This window comes from Notolepis coatsorum (assembly GCF_963971535.1).
Source record: "Notolepis coatsorum genome assembly, chromosome: 13".
Classification (NCBI taxonomy): domain Eukaryota; kingdom Metazoa; phylum Chordata; class Actinopteri; order Aulopiformes; family Paralepididae; genus Notolepis; species Notolepis coatsorum.
The window spans coordinates 8610392-8631731 of NC_140177.1; the positions used below are offsets into that span (position 1 = coordinate 8610392).

Consider the following 21340-nt stretch of genomic DNA (forward strand, 5'->3'; position numbering starts at 1 on the left):
AGTACAGCAACTTGCAATGGGCCTGGTCTACAAGATACACTACGCGACCAAGGTACCCATGTACATGTCAAAATACTTCCCAAAGGTCAGTGAATACCACGATCACAACACCAGAGGGAGCTCCACAAATCATGTAAAACCCAGATTCGGCTCAAACAAGGGACTAAACACGTTTCGCAATTATGCCACATCAATGTGGAACGCCCTACCTAAAGCTGTAAAGGAATGTGAATCACTACCCACTTTCAAAAACACTCTCAAAAAACACCTACGTGAGACTGCAATTCGAAACTGGCCCCTACAAATGTCCTAACCTAGTTGTACAGTAAATGACCAAGTAAGGCTTTGTCAATATTCCAATGCACAGTGTAAAATGTGTGTGTCCCCTACCCAACCCCCCCCCCCCCCCCTCCAATGTACAGCCCCCACCCAACCCCACCCCACCCACCCAACCTCCTCCAATGTACAGTTTCTACGCCAAATGTATATACACTCCTTTTCTGGACACTTTTGTATCACAAACAGTACTGTATTTGCAAATCTGATATGTCATAAATATATAGATGTAGCAGTACTGTCTATCTGTATGTCATGTGTGTCATATATATGTTATGATGAATTGAAAATGGGGGACCCTGATGTAAACAAGACGAAAGTCTTTCTCTGGTCTGCATCCCCTTAACAATTGTATGTATTGAGCTGTACTGTACTGTACCCATTCTGCAATCTGTTAATAAACTTTTCAATCAATCAAACATACTATCTGACTATTACCAGATATGAGCCAAGTGTATCTAATTGTAGGCTTAATATTAGGCTTAAAATACTTTGTACCACCGTCACAGAAACTGGGTGCAAATGCCGCTTAATATTATTTTTCAATCATTCATTTATTTTCATTTCATTAATTTTTATTTAAATTTAAATGAGGATCTCTTCCAAGAGTGGCAGCAGTAAATCAGTTTCATGAAGTACACACATATGCACACTAGAGGTCGCCGTTTGTCAGGCACTACTACCTTTAAGTTCAAATCTGATGATTTTTGAAGAGCGTGCCTTCGTCGTGGAGAGGGGCGTGTCTCATCCTGCAAGACACTGCTCTCTGCAGGGAAGGACTGCATCACGGGATGAAGAGGAGCCCTGCAAACCTGCCATTAGATTCAAATGTATTGTCAATGAAAAGAAGTTTGGCAGCCAACCAGATTGCAAATGTAACAGTAAAGTGCTATAATAATATACAATGTACAGGTGATTAAACTGGGTATAAAATATATAAATGAGTACTACTGAGTAATAATTCTGCAATCTGTTAATAAAGTAATCAATCAATCTGGCCCTGTGACGGTCACGTGTACCCATTCTGCAATCTGTTAATACAGTTTTCAATCAATCAATCAATCAATCCCGCAGTGCAATACTTCAATTCAGCCATTGGGTGGGACGGTCACGTGACCCAAATCAGCCAATGGGAGCGAGGGTCTGGAGAGAGTGTCCGCAAAGTGTCGCGGTCCTGAGAGTGTCGGTGCTGTGGTCCTGCAGCTGGATACTATTGGAGGGGGGCGTAATAGCGTGGGGTCAGTGGCCAATCAGAGCAACGCGGAAGGGCTTGTAAGGATACAAAACGACAGAGAGAGACCTGTCGGACTTCATGTGTGGAACGTTAGTCAACAACATTAACAACAGAGACCCTGCGAACCGAAACAAACGCACAGTCCTCGAGAGAACGGGCTCCTGGTTTACTGTCCGGCTCGTTGTAACCAGTAGTTAGGAGGACGCTCCCCTGTACTCTACCACGGCAGGTAATGTGGACAGTTTGGGGTTTGGTTTGGTTGCTACTGTTATTGCTTTGTACACGTTGCTGTGTGTTTGTGAAAATACCAATGACTAATTTCAATGTAAAAGCGAGTTGCCTGGTTGGATTATAGCATTATTATTTATCAGTAGAAACGGGGGGTAACCACTGCGCTCAGACGGGTGCGCAGTCTAACATTAATTAAGTTGCAAAAAAGGAGGTAGGGACGCACTCTGGGAATATCGTTGTTTTTATTTTTATGCACAAGTTGTATAATAACGCACAAAACGCTTTCAGCCGTCCGGCCTTCATCAGTGTGCAAATGACAATTGTGACAAACAAACCTTAACTAGGCCGCACGTGACAACACACAGGTGGGAACAATCAGCATCAGCCAACAGGCTAGGGTGACGTCATGATCAGTAGCAGGGCTAGATCGACAGGTAGATATCATCACAGTATCACATAAATGCGTATGATGGCTTGTATGAAACGACAAATTAATACATATTACAATACAATATTTACAGACCTGTATGGAATAAAAAAGACAGTACATTGGGGGTATCAGGTTGTTAGACCGTTCATTAAACGGTGTACTAGTTTTTTGTTTATACAGTAGATAACTTAGGATAGTTTTCACCATACAGATTTGTACATTTTATATTGTATTGACATCGGCTCAAATCTATGTATTCCATCTGGGATGAATGAAGAGTCCATTTTGGCTCCATTCCTTTAGGTGCTCTCCTAAGTGATCTACTGTATGAGCAAAAAACTAGTACACTGATTAATGAACGGTCTAACAACATGATACCCCCAATGTACTGTCTTTTTTTATTCCATACAGGTCTGTAAATATTGTATTGTAATATGTATAAATGTGTCGTTTCATACATATTAGCCATCATACGCATTTATGTGATACTGTGATGATATCTACCTGTCAATCTAGCCCTGCTACTGATCATGACGTCACCCTAGCCTGTTGGCTGATTGCTGATTGTTCCCACCTGTGTGTTGTCACGTGCGGCCTAGTTATTGTTTGTTTGTCACAATTGTCATTTGCACACTGATGAAGGCCGGATGGCTGAAAGCGTTTTGTGCGTTATTATACAACTTGGATAGCATTAGCAACAGCTAGCGTCGTACGATTCAGCATTTATTTGCGCCGGTCGGCGTGTATGCTTTCTACAACGCAGTTGTGTTTCCGGGTTCCTCTGATTGGCCACTGACCTATGCTATTATTACGCCCCCCTTTACACTCTCGCGCTGTGAAGCGCCAGCGGGGCGAGGCGGTGGTTTCTCCCCGGCTCGCTTGTCTCGCATGACTCGGTCCAGCTCCAGCAGCAGCGGCCGTCTTCCGCCTGCGGCAGGGTTAGAAATTAAAAAAAAAAATCAAGGGCTTTTTTTGCCCCCCTTAATTGCTTTTCGGGGGCTTTTTTTGTATTTCGGGGGCACAACATTTTTATAATGAAAATTAACAAAGATTATAAAACATTGTTGACACTTTTTTTACAGTCTTCGTCCCTATGTTTGATAACGTAATGTTAATGTCTCCATATATAGGGCTCTACGCTAACCTTTTTCCCAAGGAGCACATGTGCTCCTAAATAAAATGTTAATAAATAAAATCTAAATACAAATTTAGGAGCACACAGAAATTTAGGAGCACAGTGACAATTGTTCAAGTAACACACACACGATGTGTGACATCATGGCTTGGTTTCATGTTTTGAGGTACCTTCAATTATCTGTAAATAATACATACATACTCTATCTAAATAGATTAAATATTATTGTCCCTGAGTGAGGGCAAGTTGTGTTGTTGTTTTGATATAATAACCGGTTGCCTCTGGATCAATGAATGTCTAATATTGAATAATATTATTAGATATTTTATTTTTAACATCCCTAATTCCAACAGTCAAGAGGCTTGTTTCAAATTGATGAAAAACCCCACACACGCAACGTTTGTGAGTATAGGCTCTGGCCAGATCGATCAATGAAATACGTTGCGCGCTCAGCGCTGTGGAATGAAGGAAATGCGCATCGGGATCGGATTTGGATGTTATTCTTTTGGAGTTGTGTTACAAATGGAATGGTCTTTCCCCGCCGAACACAAGTTACTTGACGTTACACAGAACACAGGTCGCGCTATGCAGATGCTTAGCTTGCTAACGTTAAGATAGCAGTGTAATGCTTGATGAGAGCAGAGCGCTCTCTCTGTGTTCGCATCCTCTCAAGTGCCTGTAACACGCAGCGGGCCCCGCCTCCCTCCTCCTTGGAACAAACATTCCACCCAAAAACTGAATTTCAGTCCAGTTTCAATCTGAACTATTAACAGCGGAGCTGTTTTGTAATCTCAGGGCTCTACGCTAACCTTTTTCACTAGGGGCACAGGTGCTCCTAAATGAAAAAAGTTAGGAGCACACAAAGAAATTTAGGAGCACCCAAAAATATTTAGGAGCACAGTGAAAATATTTCAAGTAACAGAGTTTATTTTAATTTTTTTTAAATAAATGTATATTTGTACTGTGCGTGCATGTGTGTAAATTAGCTCTTGCTACAACCCTGCATGTTTACATTTTGTATTTTGCACTTGATGTTCATTAACATGTGCTGTCCCTATCAAATAAACTATCAAATCAAACTACTGCTACAAAAGGTTCAGTCACTTAACTTTAGCCCCTTTTATGCATACAATGCTTATGTTTTGGCTGTGTTGCTCTTCTAGAAAAATAATCCTTTCAGGGTTGCCTATTGAAATACTGTACACTTTCTACTGTACACTTTCCTGATTAATTGAAAATGGGGGACCCTGATGTAAACAAGACGAAAGTCTTTCTCTGGTCTGCATCCCCTTAACAATTGTGTGTATTGAGCTGTACTGTATTGTACCCATTCTGCAATCTGTTAATAAAGTTTTCAATCAATCAATCAATCAATCAATCACACCTCCAGTACAGAAACATTGTTTGAGTTTGCGTGTCAGGTAGACCATTGATTGACAGTCGAGTCTGCCAATTACATCACATCGCTTGCACTCCGGCGCTGCAGCTGGACCCATTGCCCACCTCTGCTGTTGATAACGCTAGCCAAGTTATTATACACACAGATACACAGTGGGCCAGTGACTTTGGTGTAGGGGTGTAACAATGCATCGATCCTAAGGGGGAAATTCAACTGCATCGATTTGAAAATGTTAGAATAGATTATCGCAATTTTAATGTGTACACGTTATGTTATTGTCATGTCCGTTACAGCCAACACACCGACATACGCTACTGCATCAACGTTATGATTAACAAAGCAAGGCATTCGTTTTGTTGCATTAACGTTATATTACTATTGCTATCGATAAATCTAGGTGTTCTAAAATCTATTGCTATTGGTAAGAGAGAGACTATAATAAGTTGGTGTCTCGGAAAACGAGAGCCCTGATCGCGGAGTTTCAGGAAGTAAACAAGCAAAACGAGAGCTTCCGAATCTTGGTCATTTGCTTTATTTCCCATGAAACCAGTCACTTCACTCTACTGTGATTGGACCGTTGGCTTGAGTGCAATGTGGGACTTGTAGTTTTTTAACTATCTCGCAGCGGAGGAAAAAAAAGACGAGAGAGGCTATAATCTGTATTCGCACAGCGTGCGCGTAATTGATTTTTACGGTTCGCATACAAATATTTTTAGGGGCATATGCGAGCAATTTGGTCGCACTGTAGAGCCCTGAATCTTCACAATCACTCGTCTGTCTCGCACTGCAAGTAAATGATTTTTCCGGTTTGCACACACACATATTATTAGGGGCAATACGAGGGAAATGCTCGCACTGTAGAGCATATATATAATTATATATATAATTGGTAAACTGTCTGGTTTTTTTTTGCCCCCCTTAACTGATGTTCGAGGGCATTTGGTCAATTTTCGAGGGCATTTTGCCCCAAGCCCCCGTTAATTTCGAACCCTGGCCTGCGGTATCCTCCCTCCGAGGCGGCTCGTTCTTATTATTATCCCCCATTGTTCAGGTCGACATGGTCGCACAAACACCCGTTGGAGGAGTAGTGGGGGAGAAGAAGAGGAATATTTTTAAATAGCAAGAATTATCAACTGGCAACTCTGTGCTCATCAGACCTGCAGCTGCTGGTACTGTATGGAGAGAGAGGCACACAACAACAGACAGACAACCTGATACCCCCAATATACAACAACAGACAGACAGCCGGTTTCAATCACTGAGCCGTCTGTCTGTTGTTGTGTGCCTCTCTCTCCATACAGTACCAGCAGCTGCAGGTCTGACGAGCACAGAGAAAAATATTCCTCTTCTCCCCCACTACTCCTCCAACGGGTATTCAAGATATCTGGCCTCGTGCGGATCTCACAGCTGTGCCCGCACAGTGCAATACTCCAATTCAGCCATTGGGTGGGTGGCGCTGCTGAGCGGTCCTCAGAGCGCCGCTGGCTCTGCGGCTCTGCAGTTGCATGCTATTGCGTTCAGACTCCGTTGGCAATCTGCGCATGCGTATGGGGAGTAGGTGCTGAAGAGGGGACTTAGCTCGGCCGATTTAGTTCTGATCGATTTGGAATTGTTTGCGCCGTGTTCAGGAGACTCGGGCGCATAAAAGTCTATTGGATCATGTCTCCATCACCCCCACAGCCGTAGCTGCAACCACTTACATCACGGCTCTCATCCACATTCATTAATTTGCCCCCCCCCCCCCCCCCGCTATCTCCTCCCTGATTTCAGAATCCCGGAAGTGTTGCGGTGGTCTATACAGTACGGCTCAATCAGGGTCCCCCATTTTCAATTCAGTGACATTTATGACATACACAACATGCATGACATTTATGACATAATAGTACTGTTACATTTGTAACATACGATAATATGCAAATATATACAGTACAGGGGGTTTGGATGGTGGCCAGTTTCAAATTGCAGCCTCCCGTAGGTGCTCTTTAAGAGCGATTTTGAATGTGGGTAGGGATTCACATCTTTTTACGGCTGTGGGTAGGGCGTTCCACATTGTTGTGGCATAATTGCGAAACGTGTTTAGTCCCTCGTTTGAGCCGAATCTGGGTTGCACATGATTTGTGGAGCTCCCTCTGGTTTTGTGGGCGTGGTATTCACTGACCTTTGGGAAGTATTTAGACATGTAGTACATGGGTACCTTAAGAACCTTGACGTAAGTGGTTGTACTAGCTACCATAGATGATCCAATATACTTTCATAATAATCTCCTGAACATGGAGATACCAATCTCAAGTCGATCGGCACTTTCTCTATTGGATCATGTCTCCAGCACCCCCACAGCCGTAGCTACAACCACTTACGTCAAGGCTCTCATCCCCATTCATTCATTTTCACCCCACTCATGATTTCAGAAGTGTTGCCGTGCTCTATACAGGCATCATGTGACCAGTTCTATACAGGCGTCACGTGACCAGTTCTATACAGGCATCACGTGACCAGTTCTATACAGGCATCATGTGACCAGTTCTATACAGGCATCACGTGACCAGTTCTATACAGGCATCACGTGACCAGTTCTATACAGGCATCACGTGACCAGTTCTATACAGGCATCACGTGACCAGTTCTATACAGGCATCACGTGACCAGTTCTATACAGGCATCACGTGACCAGTTCTATACAGGCATCACGTGACCAGTTCTATACAGGCATCACGTGACCAGTTCTATACAGGCATCATGTGACCAGCTCTATACAGGCATCACGTGACCAGTTCTATACAGGCATCACGTGACCAGTTCTATACAGGCATCACGTGACCAGTTCTATACAGGCATCATGTGACCAGTTCTATACAGGCATCACGTGACCAGTTCTATACAGGCATCACGTGACCAGTTCTATACAGGCATCATGTGAGCAGTTCTATACAGGCATCACGTGACCAGTTCTATACAGGCATCACGTGACCAGTTCTATACAGGCATCACGTGACCAGTTCTATACAGGCATCACGTGACCAGTTCTATACAGGCATCACGTGACCAGTTCTATACAGGCATCACGTGACCAGTTCTATACAGGCGTCACGTGACCAGTTCTATACAGGCATCATGTGACCAGTTCTATACAGGCATCACGTGACCAGTTCTATACAGGCATCACGTGACCAGTTCTATACAGGCGTCACGTGACCAGTTCTATACAGGCATCATGTGACCAGTTCTGTACAGGCATCATGTGACTAGTTTATACAGGCATCACGTGAGCAGTTCTATACAGGCATCATGTGACCAGTTCTGTACAGGCATCATGTGACCAGTTCTATACAGGCATCATGTGAGCAGTTCTATACAGGCATCACGTGACCAGTTCTATACAGGCATCATGTGAGCAGTTCTATACAGGCATCATGTGACCAGTTCTATACAGGCATCATGTGACCAGTTCTATACAGGCATCATGTGACCAGTTCTAACAGGCGTCACGTGACCAGTTCTATACAGGCGTCACGTGACCAGTTCTATACAGGCATCATGTGACCAGTTCTATACAGGCATCACGTGACCAGTTCTATACAGGCATCATGTGACCAGTTCTATACAGGCATCACGTGACCAGTTCTATACAGGCATCACGTGACCAGTTCTATACAGGCATCACGTGACCAGTTCTATACAGGCATCACGTGACCAGTTCTATACAGGCGTCACGTGACCAGTTCTATACAGGCGTCACGTGACCAGTTCTATACAGGCGTCACGTGACCAGTTCTATACAGGCGTCACGTGACCAGTTCTATACAGGAGTCACGTGACCAGTTCTATACAGGCATCATGTGACCAGTTCTATACAGGCATCACGTGACCAGTTCGCCCAGAGTAGTTTCTTTGTTGTAAATGCAAAATGGGGGATAATAATTTACTGTTTTTTTTTTTGTAAAAAAAAATATACTTGTTCTATTGATAAAAATAGTCCTGATTGATTAAAGGGAAAAGTCATATTTGTGGTTATTTGGCCACAGGCGTCACCTGGGGTGGATTTAGGATTGTAGAGATCCGGGGCTTAGCCCAGATGGGGAATGAAATGCACACACGGCAGCGTGCAGGGAAACATTTAGCTGCGACACCACAACCGTTAACTTAAGAGGTTAACTTACCACCACCGTAAAGCGGACAAAGGGCACTAGAGAACACTTATAAATCCACACACTTTAATGAAGCAAACAAATGCCTTAATAATCAAACTTTATTTGTATTAGAACCTTTCATACAAGAGTTGCAGCTCAAAGTGCTTCACAGCAGTAAAAAAAGACAGGCATAAAATTGGCTGATCAAAGAGCAATGCACAACGTGCAGACATAAAATAAGCATAGATTAGTTGATTAATCTAAACTATTAATCAACAACAAAAAAATCAACAACAATTGATTATATGTTTAATGAGTAACACAGCCTAGGGCAGGGGTCAGCAACCTTTTTGACATGGAGTGCCTGTTTGAAATATAGTTGTAACTAGTGTGCCTCAACAATATTCCATGCATCGTAATTCTTTTTTCTCATAATCAGGTCTTTTTAATGATAATTTTTACATTATTACATCATTATTGTTATTGTTATTATTAACAATATTATTATGATGGTTGTATCAACCCTAAATCTGAGTTGGGGGGGGGGGATGCAATGCAGACAAACAGCTGCATACAGTGCGACCATTTCACTCACATTTGCCCATTCATTTTTGGACACATCACACACCATCGGTGTGTGTACTGTACGTGTGCTGTCATAGCTCCACCTACAGGCCTAATGGAGAACACCAGGAGAACACCAGGATGTGAATGGAGGGTGAATGTGAGGTATATCGTGTAAATAAGTTTTGATTGATCGCAAGACTACACTGTAAAAAAAAAATTATTAGTTACCAGAACTTAAAAATATTGAGTTCAGTTACTGTGCATTAAGGTTTTCAGTTTTCAATCCATAATAAGTTAACAGAAAAATAAGTACACAACCACATTATTTCAACCTAATAAAACTATGTTTATTGTCATTGTTTTAAGAACACAAGTTGACTTGGTAATACTCACATTTTGAGTAAAAAAATTGCTTTTAACATGTGCAATGTTCAATGAAATAGAAAAATAAATAATACAATTTGTTGATTAATCCCACTGGTCACAATGGTGACCGTAATAATGTTTTTGTTATAAGGCTCTGCAAATGTTACTGAATGATGTAGCAATGTATTTCCAGCTAAATTGAAATAATAAACAAATAAAGGGTCTCAATTAAATATGTGGAAGTAAAAAGAACCTGTGGGAGGATTTCAACAAGATAAATGCGACAACAGTGCAAAATAGTTCACTATAATATTTCAAAGCAACAAAAAAAAAAAAAAAACTTTAAAGGAATCTTTTTTTTTTTTTTTAAATTATTATTATTTTTTTTTTAGTGCTGCCCCCTGTGCCTATGCAAATGCCCCCGCGTGCCTATGCAGGCACGCGTGCCTAGGGTTGCCTACCCCTGGCCTAGGGTGTACTAGGCAATAGAGTCAGAGTTCAGAGTTTGTATGGTTGCAGACGAGCGCAAAGTGCCCATAGTGTGTATCTATGTTCTATCTGTGATCGTCTGTCTTTGTTCAGGTTCCATCAGGAGAGACCAGTCTCCCCTGTACCCAGCTGTGTTCATAAAGAGTGACTGGTCCTTGTTCAGGTTCCATCAGCAGAGACCAGTCTCCCCTGTACCCAGCTGTGTTCATAAAGAGTGACTGGTCCATGGATAAACCAACTTCAAAGATGGACACCAGTCACAAGAGAGGTCAGATCTCATGACATATTCAGTCTCTCAGTTCCAGATGTATTTCTATAAGGGACCAGTGCTCTGCTTGCTGTACTGTTTACCATGTATGTTTTCTGAGAGTTTCACATCTGTGATTGAATTGACACTTTCCTCAGATGTTGTTGATATAGTGTATTAGTAGTAGGGGTGTAACGGTACGTGTATTCGTCACGTGAATTTACGGTATGGGCGTTACGGTACATCCAGGCATACGAAGAATATGTCTCATACCACTAGGTGAAACTAGGGTTGCACATTTGACAAATGTATGGTCAATGGGCCTCATTCAACATTACTCTTATTATTTTTCTTATATTCTTGCTTACCTGTCTGTTAAGAGAACAATAAGAAAAGCCACCGCCACATTCATCAAGCCGTTCTTAACGTCGAAATCTGTGCGTACCCAGGAGATTTGCATGGTGAATCCCACTCATTCTTAAACTCAAAAGCGCGTTTGCGCTAAATTAATTTGCATACAGACACGCCCACCATCTCCTTATGAGGCGAATGAGGCTGGTGTAAAACAGCCGAGTTTCGCCATCTGATCCCTGTCTGATATATTCAACAGGAAGCGCTTTGCGATCTCAAAATGACACAAACACACATGTCTCACGACTTGCGACTCAGTGCATGTGTGTGTGTTCCTGTGGGTCGCTCATCGCATGTGTGTGTTAATCTGATGACAAATAAAGACTTGTACTTATACGTATACGTACTGTATAGTGCGAAATAAATCGGTCAAAAGTAGGCTTTGTCAATACTGAACGACTGGCTGCGCGCTTGTCAACAACCAATCGCGGCGCACAGTATACTGATATATATATATGCCGCTGATCCATATGCTCTCCTTTCAGAGAGATGTCATCTCTCTCTGAAATGTCTGTGGCTAGAGTGCGCTCAGAACTTTAGGTGTGGAGTGGAGCAGAGTTTTGATTGAACATTTTATTAACAGATTGCAGAATTGGTACAATACAGCTCAATTTGTTCTTGCCTGAGAAAAAAGCAACAATAAGAACTTAGCTGAATCCCAGGTAAGAACAAAGTAAGAGGAAACCCCCGGTGACATAACTCCCACTTCTCCATTACAACAATAACTGTGAACCGGACTTGCATTGCTGCACTATACACTATTTCATCCATTGCAAGTCAAAAATGAAAACCGATTTATGTATAATTTAAGCAAATTCCACACCATTCCGCGATAATTCAGAATTCTGTGAAATCCTCCGTGATTCTGCGATCGCGGATTCCATAGGGCCCTACTTTACACCTGTATCACTGTACATTATAATAAAACACAAGATACTTCTGCCCTAATGATGACGATAAATTAACGCTCAATTAACGACCGAATTCAGTCGTATACATTCAAAACATTCTTGGTAAATGTATATATTCCCCAGTTAGACATGGACATTTCCAGTGGTTATTCTGATAAAACTAGCTTAGTTAATGTAGGTATAAAATGCTTAGCACTCAAATCTACCATATAATTCATTAATTGATGTCCTGTTTTCTATCTTCATTCAGAAACTCTCAAATCTAGCTTGAAGACGAGGTTCCAGTGTTTGTTTGAGGGAATCGCTAAAGAAGGAAACCCAACCCTTCTGAATCAGATGTACGCAGAGCTCGACATCTCGAGGGGAGGGAGTGGAGAGGTCAACACTGAACATGAGGTCACACAGATCCAAGCAGCATCCAGGAAACCAGTGAGCCCAGAAACGCTGATTAAAAGTAAAGACATCTTTACAGCCTTATCTGGACAGGATAAAGCAAACCGAACAGTGATGACAAAGGGAGAGGCTGGCATTGGTAAAACAGTCTTAACACAGAAGGTCACTCTGGACTGGGCTGAAGGAAAAGCCCACCAGCATGTACACTTCATGTTTCCGTTCACGTTCAGAGAGCTGAACCCACTGAAGGGGAAACGATACAGCTTGGTGGAACTTCTTCATCACTTCTCCTTGGAAACCGAACAAGCAGGAATCTGCAGCTATGATGAATTCACAGTTGCGTTCATCTTTGATGGTCTGGATGAGTGTCGACTTCCTCTAGACTTCCACAACAACGAGGTCTGGACTGATGTCACAAAGCCAACCTCAGTGGACGTGCTGCTGACAAACCTAATCAAGGGTCATCTGCTTCCCTCTGCTCTCATCTGGATAACTTCCCGACCTGCAGCAGCCAATCAGATTCCTCCTGAGTGTGTTGACGTGGTAACAGAGGTACGGGGGTTCATCACTGACCCACAGAAGGAGGAGTACTTCAGGAAGAGATTCAGAGATGATGAGAAGCTGGCCAGCAGAATCATCTCGCACATCAAGACATCATGGAACCTCCACTTCATGTGCCACATCCCAGTCTTCTGTTGGATCACTGCTACAGTTCTGGAGAACATGCTGAGAACAGATGAGAGAAGAGAGCTGCCAAAGACCATGACTGAGATGTACGTCCACTTCCTGGTGTTTAAGTCCATACAGGCGAATAAGAAGTACCATGGGAGAGTTGAGACGGATCCACACTGGAATGAAGAGAGCCCTCCGACTCAGATCATTCTGTCTCTGGGAAAACTGGCTTTTGAACAGCTGGAGAAAGGCCACACGATCTTCTCTGAAGCAGACCTGACAGAGTGTGGCATTGATGTCAGAGCAGCCTCGGTGTACACACAGATCTTCAGAGAAGAGAGAGGGCTGCACCAGGAGAAGGTGTTCAGCTTTCGGCATCTGAGCATTCAGCAGTTTCTAGCTGCTCTTCATGTCTTTGTCTTATTCATGACCAGTGGTGTCAATCTAGTGTCTGAACCAGAGTCAACCTCCTGGTGGTCGAAGCTGGTAAAACACACATCTGCTGTGAACAAGGACGGTGTCCACCGGTTCCTCCGCTTCCTGCTGGGTTGGGATGGCTCACTGGATGGCTCACTGGATGGCTCACTGGATGGCTCACTGGATGACTCACTGGATGACTCACTGGAGATGGAGACCAATGACATGTGTGACAGCTCTCACTCTCTAGTGAACGAGATGCAACAGTACCTGTGCTCAGGAAGGCTCCCCACTGAAGAACTCTCCCCTGCTCAGTGGTCAGCTCTGGTCTTTGTGTTGCTGACATCAAAACAGTGGCTGGACGACAACGAATACTCTGCTTCAGAGGAGCCTATTCTGAGGCTGCTGCCAGTGGTCAAAGCCTCCAATATATCTCTGTGGGTACATTTATGTTATTAATACATTGTATTCTCAATGCTTTTTATTATTATGTATTAAGAAATAATACACCACTTTTCAACAATTAATTGTATCTATTGCATATCCAGACTTGACTGTAGACTCTCAGAGAGATGCTATGGAGCTCTGGCCTCAGTTCTCAGCTCCAAGTCCTCCAGCCTGAGGGAGCTGGACCTGAGTAACAACACCCTGCAGGATTCAGCGGTGAAGCTGCTCTCTGCTGGACTGGGGAGTCCACACTGTAGACTGGAGACTCTCAGGTTAGTGTTCCTGGACCAGTTCAACAGACAACCATTTAAAAACATATAAAAACATCAGATTAAAAAGAAATATGTACATTTGGTGTGTTTGTTAAATATGTACATTTGGTGTGTTGGTTAAATATGATTACCTGTGTGTAGGCTGTCAGGCTGTCTGGTCACAAAGGAAGGCTGTGCTTCTCTGGTCTCAGCTCTGAGCTCTAACCCCTCCCACCTGAGAGAGCTGGATCTGAGCTATAATAACCCAAGAGACTCTGGAGTGAAGCTGCTCTCTGCTGGTCTGGAGGATCCACACTGGAGACTGGAGACTCTCAGGTAGGATGTGGTACTTTAGGGGTTAATGGAAAATATGCGCTCCTAACTCTCACCCCCTCTCTTCGTGAACTGTCAATGTGAAAAGGTGAATGAAACTACATAAGAACACTCCCATTAGCGCCACACCCCCGTGAGCACGCCCATGACCTAAAGTGACAGTACAACTAATAATGCACCATAAATATAATACTGAATGAGAATACTCAGACCTCCATTGCGGCGCCTACAGGGACTATGGTGTTGAACGCTGAGCTATAGTCAATGAACAACAGTCTCACATAGCCCCCCTTCTGACAGTCTAGGTGAGAGGGTGCTGTGCAGTACTTGGGAGACCGCATCGTCAGTGGACCTGTTTGGCCTGTATGCAAATTGCATAGGGTCCGTATCGCTGGGGAGGGAGGCACAAATGTAATCCTTGACCCGCCTCTCGGTGAGTGCCACCGGTCTGTAGTCATTAAGACCTGTTGGGGAGGATTTCTTTGGTACCGGGATTATAGTAGACACCTTGAAACAGGCAGGGACCACGGATTCCGCCAGGGTTAGATTAAATATGGTGGTGAACACTGGGGCTAGCTGGTTAGCACAGGACTTAAGTATGCGTCCTGTTATCCCATCTGGGCCAGCTGCCTTTCTGGTGTTCACCCGCATAAATGCTCTTCTCACACTGTGTTCCGTCAATGAGAGTGCCCCCGCCCCCCCGCGGATGCCCCCCCCCCCTCCACGACGGCCGGCGCGTCAGCTGCGTCGTTAGCCGGTGAGCTAGCGTCGCTACTGTCTGCACCAAACCGAGCGTAAAAGGAGTTGAGCTGGTCCGCGAGAGAGGTGTCGGCACTCCCCATTGAGGGGGCACTGCCTTTGTAGTCGGTTATCGTCCGTAGCCCTCGCCATAAGCCTCTTGTGTCATTCTGTGCCATTTGTGCCTCCATCTTGTCAGCGTATGACCTCCTAGCAAGATTTACAACTGTGCGCAGAGTATAGACTGTAGCCTTATACTACTCCATGTTTCCTGACTCTCTGCCCAGGTTGTAAGCAGTGGTGCGAGTTTTCAGAGCCGCTCGGATAGTACTGTCAACCAACGGTTTCTGGTTTGGGAAAACCTGCACCTTCTTTGTGGGGACGATATTATCAGCTAGTGTTGCTATAAAGCTAACGACAGCATCCGCGAACTTGCTGACGCCACTGGAGCTAGACTGAAACATACCCCAGTCGACGTCATCAAGTGCGTCCTGTAGCGCTGCCTCTGATTCGTCGGACCACATCTTTACCTCACGTGACACTGTTGTGCAGGAATGAGCAAGATGGAGTCGTGATCCGATGTGCTTGTGGCTCCCGCTAATGGCGGAGCCGGTATTGCCTTGTACCCGGCTCTGAATGGGGTGTAGCAATGATCCAGCGTATTTCCTCCCCTGGTGGAGCAAGCGATGTGCTGAAAAGGTTGGCATCACTTTATTCGCCCGATTGAAATCGCCGGCTACTATCATGGCTGCGTCCGGGTGTTTGATCTGGTGGATGTTGAGATGCCCCTGTAGCTCCGCCAGGGCCCTGGCGGTATTCTCTTGTGGAGGGATGTACACCGCCGTCATGATAATGGCTGTGAATTCTCGGGGGAGATGAAACGTCGACATTGAATGGACAGATGTTCCAGGTCCGGGGAGCATGAACTGGAGAGTATCTTAAAGGGGAACTATCTTATAAATGGCCTTTTTGAATGTTTAGCATTGTTTCCTAGCTATGTGAACTTATATTAATATGATCTATGTCTCAAAATTCTCATATTGGCGCATTCTTCCAATTCTCCTCTCACAATATTCACCCTCACTGAACTGAGTCGTTTGAAAATGTGCCTATATGTGATGATGTCATAAAGACACCGCTGCATGTTAATGTTCAGGCGAAGACGACGCTGCGCAGTGGTTTAGGAGCCCAGGCTCAAAACAGCTCGAGATCTTGAGGTAGAAAAATGCTGTTTTTGAGGACTTGATTAGAAATACAAAACAATGAATAAAAAAAAAATATATATTACAGAGGTGTTCCATAGACTCACAGGAATTGTGTAAAAGTGCCCAAATAGTGAAAGAAATAGTAAAATAGTTCCCCTTTAATCTCCTTTGGGCTTACCCAGCCGCTGTTTGTGAGGAGACGGACACCCCCTCCAGAGCTCTTACCGGAGGCTACTGTACGATCCGCTCGGAAGACTGAGAAGGAGTCCGAAGGAGAGACGCGGTGATCCGGAGTCGCTGGTTTCAGCCATGTCTCCGTGAAGCACATGATGTTAGTCTCTCACCTCTCGCTGGAATCGAACCCTCGCCCGAAGATCGTCCATCTTATTTTCCAGTGAACGTACATTTTCCAGTAAAATGGAACGAATCGCTGGTCGGTAAGCAGAACTTTTTAGCCTAATTCTGATTTCGCTCCTCCTTCCCCTGTGTTCCTTGCTTGTCCCACCGCCGCCTTGTCCCGCCTGATCTCCGATGGCCAATCTTGGCATAAAGTGTCGCTAAACTCCTTCAGTCCGGAGTTTAGGTCCATAAGTGACTGGCGGTCGTATGACGTCCCCGCCAGTGTAGTTTTCATAAAGGTATTAAAAAGAAACTTAACAAAGTATGCACAATCTTTGCAGAGCAAAACCGACGGCGACTGACCTGGGTCGCGCCATCTCAGTATTTGTAGCCATATTCTATTATATTCTCTACTGTTCTATTAATCTTCTTCAGGTTGAAACAAAACCGCCTCTCGGAGAGATGCTGTGGAGCTCTGGCCTCAGTTCTCAGCTCCAAGTCCTCCAGCCTGAGGGAGCTGGACCTGAGTAACAACGACCTGCAGGATCCAGCGGTGAAGCTGCTCTCTGCTGGACTGGGGAGTCCACACTGTAGACTGGAGACTCTCAGGTCAGTGTTCCTGGACCAGTTCAACAGACAACCATTTAAAAACATATTTAAAAAATAATATCAGATGAATAAGAAATATGTACATTTGGTGTGTTGGTTAAATACTAGTACGTGTGTGTATATATATATATGTGTCTGTGTGCAGGGTTTCCCCTATATGCATTCAGCAGCTGCTGAATTAGGACTGCCGCTGCTATGAACTAGATGTCTCTGTGGGCCGTATGGCTGTGTAGGCCAGCGCTTTAATGAATGGGGCTACATGCCGGTGTTTGCAGGGCTAAAACTATATTAAATATCATAGCTATGGATATAAAACTATTGCCCATTTGACATCGAGTATCTATTGTTCAATTTGTGAAAAATAAATATTATTTTCATCCATACATTCCTGTTTTATACTGTGGTGAATATGAGTATAGTTTTAGAGTAATTATGTGTAATCCCAGGAAACGCCGCTGAGCAGCGTTTAGTGCATTTCACTAAAAACCGTGCCATTCCTCGCCTGGATCAACAATCAATCTGAAATCAACGCTATATTATCGGTATTATGTTTCATCATGCATGCATGAAAGGGGGGGGGGGTTCTATGCTTCGATCGTCACCAATGGCATACGCTGTGGAGTAACGTTACAGGACACACGGATCACAACGAAGGCATGCTCGGATCAACGCAAGATTGATACCATATAGCACTTACCTCTAGGATGACTAGGATGTACTGCAAAAAGAATATTCCAATTATCTGATCGCCATTCCAAGTATTGATGTCGATCGTGTTGCCAACATAATCCACCAAATAACATGCATCGGCGGTGCTTGATTCTCCCCAATCCATGTGTTATAAACGTTACTACTGCCCGACTAGGAAAACCCGGACCGGACTTTTTAGATCGACGTACAGGCTGAGCCAGAGAGATTCCAAGGATGTGCAATACTGGCCGAAAGGCGTTAGGCGGCGGTATTGGACGCTTGCGATCTCAGACCCATTCCCAATGATAACATCAGGCTGGAGGGATGGATTATGAATGGAAATAGCGAATATCACTTTTCAATATAATTAATTGTATCTATTTCATATCCAGACTTGGTGACTGTAACCTCTCTGAGAGATGCTGTGGAGCTCTGGCCTCAGTTCTCAGCTCCAAGTCCTCCCACCTGAGGGAGCTGGACCTGAGTAACAACGACCTGCAGGATTCAGGGGTGAAGCTGCTCTCTGCTGGACTGGAGGAACCACACTGTAGACTGCAGACTCTCAGGTCAGTGTTCCTGGACCAGTTCAACAGACAACCATTTAAAAACATATAAAAAATCAGATTAAAAAGAAATATGTACATTTGGTGTGTTGGTTAAATATTATTACCTGTGTGTAGGCTGTCAGGCTGTCTGGTCACAGAGGAAGGCTGTGCTTCTCTGGTCTCAGCTCTGAGCTCCAACCCCTCCCACCTGAGAGAGCTGGATCTGAGCTACAATCACCCAGGAGACTCGGCAGTGAAGCTGCTCTCTGCTGGTCTGGAGGATCCACACTGGAGACTGGAGACTCTCAGGTAGGATGTGGTACTTTAGGGCAGGGGTTCCCAAACTTTTCAGGCCGGGGCCCAGAAAATAAGGCGTCAGAGAGCCGCGGCCCAATGCACATCGTCTGGCTTTTTTTTTTTTTTTTTTTGTCAGGCGACTGATTTTTTAAGCCAAATATCACTTCAATCCTATTAAGTTAGTTCAAGTTAGTTATTCATTTATATGTGCTATTTATGAGAGGGCTAACTTGTTGCAAAATAATAATGATAATAATAATAGCCTCATTAAAATACTATTGTTGCTTCGGTTGTTTTCAGCGTTTTATGTGCATAATCTGTTATTTAGTTTGAAATGTTAGTTGAAATAAGTAGATTTTTTGTTTTTGTTTATTTATTAAGTTAATATAAAACCATATAGTCACATTTTAGAATAAAATAGAATAGAATTTTAGAATACAACTGGAAACACTGTCCTGGCCTGCTTCTAAGTTCAGTGGCCTGACAACAAAAATTTAAATAAAAAAAAAAAAAAATTAATTTTTTTTTTTAAATCATCTCGCGGCCCATCCGTGGCTGCTCGCGGCCCACCTTTAGGTCGCGACCCCGACTTTGGGAACCACTGCTTTAGGGGTTAATGGATGGTTGTGTGTGTGTGTCTCAAGGTCTCTTGTGTCTACCTCTCCTACAGTGTTGACCATGGTGGAGAGTGTTGGTTGAAACCAGGGCTCAGGAAATGTAAGTTGAGTTTGTTGTTCTGCACATTTACAGACTGAGCTCAGTTGATCAATTATACAATAAATAGAACGTGTTTATTCAGTTGATGAAGTTAAAGCTGCATTAACTGTTTTTGAAACTAGGACCATGTAGACTCAACCACATACAAATAATCTACATGATCCTCGTGTCAGAAACGGTTGATGCAACTTTAAACATTCTAATGTGAATGAAGATTATTATGATGTATTGTGTGATAAATCGTGTCATGTTCTCTCCATCAGATGCCTGTGAACTCACACTGGACCCAAACACGGCACACTGCCACCTCTCTCTGTCTGAGAGGAACAGAACAGTAACATGGGACCAACAGAGTCAGTCGTATCCTGATCACCCAGAGAGATTTGACTCCTACAGGAGGCCACAGGTGTTGTGTAGAGAGGGTCTGACTGGACGCTGTTACTGGGAGGTAGAGTGGAATGGAGCCGGGATTAGTATAGGAGTTGCATATCGAGGCATCGGAAGGAAAGGAGCTGACTGTTCTCTTGAGATTGGATTGAATGATAAGTCCTGGTCTCTGGAATGTCATGATGATGATGGATACACTGCCTGGCACAACTCGGGAGACACAGACATACCTCCCCCCCCCTCTGGCTCCACCAGAGTAGCAGTGTATCTGGACTGTCCTGCTGGCACTCTGTCCTTCTACACAGTCTCCTCACTGACCCACCTACACACCTTCCACTGCACATTCACTGAGCCCCTCTACCCTGGGTTTCAGGTTTTCGATGAAGGCTCCTCTGTGACCCTGTGTCAGATAGACTAGAGAAGCAGCCGTGGTGGTGGATACAGGGAGTAGTTAGAAGCGGGGGTAGCTACCGGGAGCGCTCTGGATCATACAGCTATGCTGCACACGAGAAACTCTCCCCGATTCAAGATCATCCATTGACTGGCTGTATTTAAAAGATGTGCTCCCTTAGGAAATGTCCATGTGTTGTTGACCCGATTCTTTGTAGTTCTATTATGTTGCAGCTGAGCTAACCTATTAACTAAGTACAATATCTGATTTGATTGGTGTCATTAAATGAGAAATTGTAAAACTCTGAAATCGGAATTTATCTAGCTGCTTTTTCTTTCTTGATCAGCCAGGATTTTGAAGCACCATTCCTACCTTGCACAGTTTCTTTTTTAATTATCTTTTTCCCCATTTTTCTCCCATCCCAATGTTAGTCGTTATGCTAATTCCCTATCCCCTTCCTGGTCGTTGCGCACTCTACCCCCTACCTTGCACTGTTAAGCAGCTCCTGTTTCCCCTGGATGTAGGGGAAGTTCAATAGGGCTGTTTTACTTTTGTTTGAGTTATCCTCATTTTAATGCTTGTCCAACCTACCTCCTGCCAAGTTATTGAATGAGAAATCCATTTAGTAGCTCAAACAGGCTTTTGGGCTTCGTAGTACATTCCTAAGTGTTGCTAGGCAGCAATGCCTCAGCCACGTAATTTTTTTAATCTTAAATATAGATGAGCAGAGGGTCCTGTGTGTTCAGTTTCCCAAAAGTGAATTCCTTTCAGACTGGTGAACTACACGCCTGTCGCCTAATGTGGTGAACTACACGCCTAATGTGGTCGGCTGTTCAATGTGTTCTTTTGCTTCGCTCAACGTCTGCATTTTAAATGTGCCGTTAGAATGGACTGAACTGAACGTGTATACGTGATCAACGTCCAACTTCTCTCACAGATTATAAAACTCTTGAGAGCATTTTTGTACTTTCTGTTCTTTGTATCAACATTAAAGTTTATTTTTTATATTCTGTCATTGAGCCTACT

General features: G+C 43.9%; 1 protein-coding gene across 1 annotated transcript; it reads left to right on the forward strand.

The window, feature by feature from the left end:
- Window positions 1-1748: 1748 nt before the first annotated feature.
- LOC311238886 (protein NLRC3-like) lies at window positions 1749-21340 on the forward strand. Its single transcript, XM_084327085.1, has 10 exons — window positions 1749-1799; window positions 10408-10582; window positions 12134-13802; window positions 13914-14084; window positions 14226-14399; window positions 17114-17287; window positions 18370-18543; window positions 18658-18831; window positions 19490-19536; window positions 19800-21340. Exons 2-10 carry the CDS (start codon window positions 10540-10542, stop codon window positions 20339-20341), a joined length of 3168 nt encoding a protein of 1055 aa, XP_084183211.1. The 5' UTR covers window positions 1749-1799; window positions 10408-10539; the 3' UTR covers window positions 20342-21340.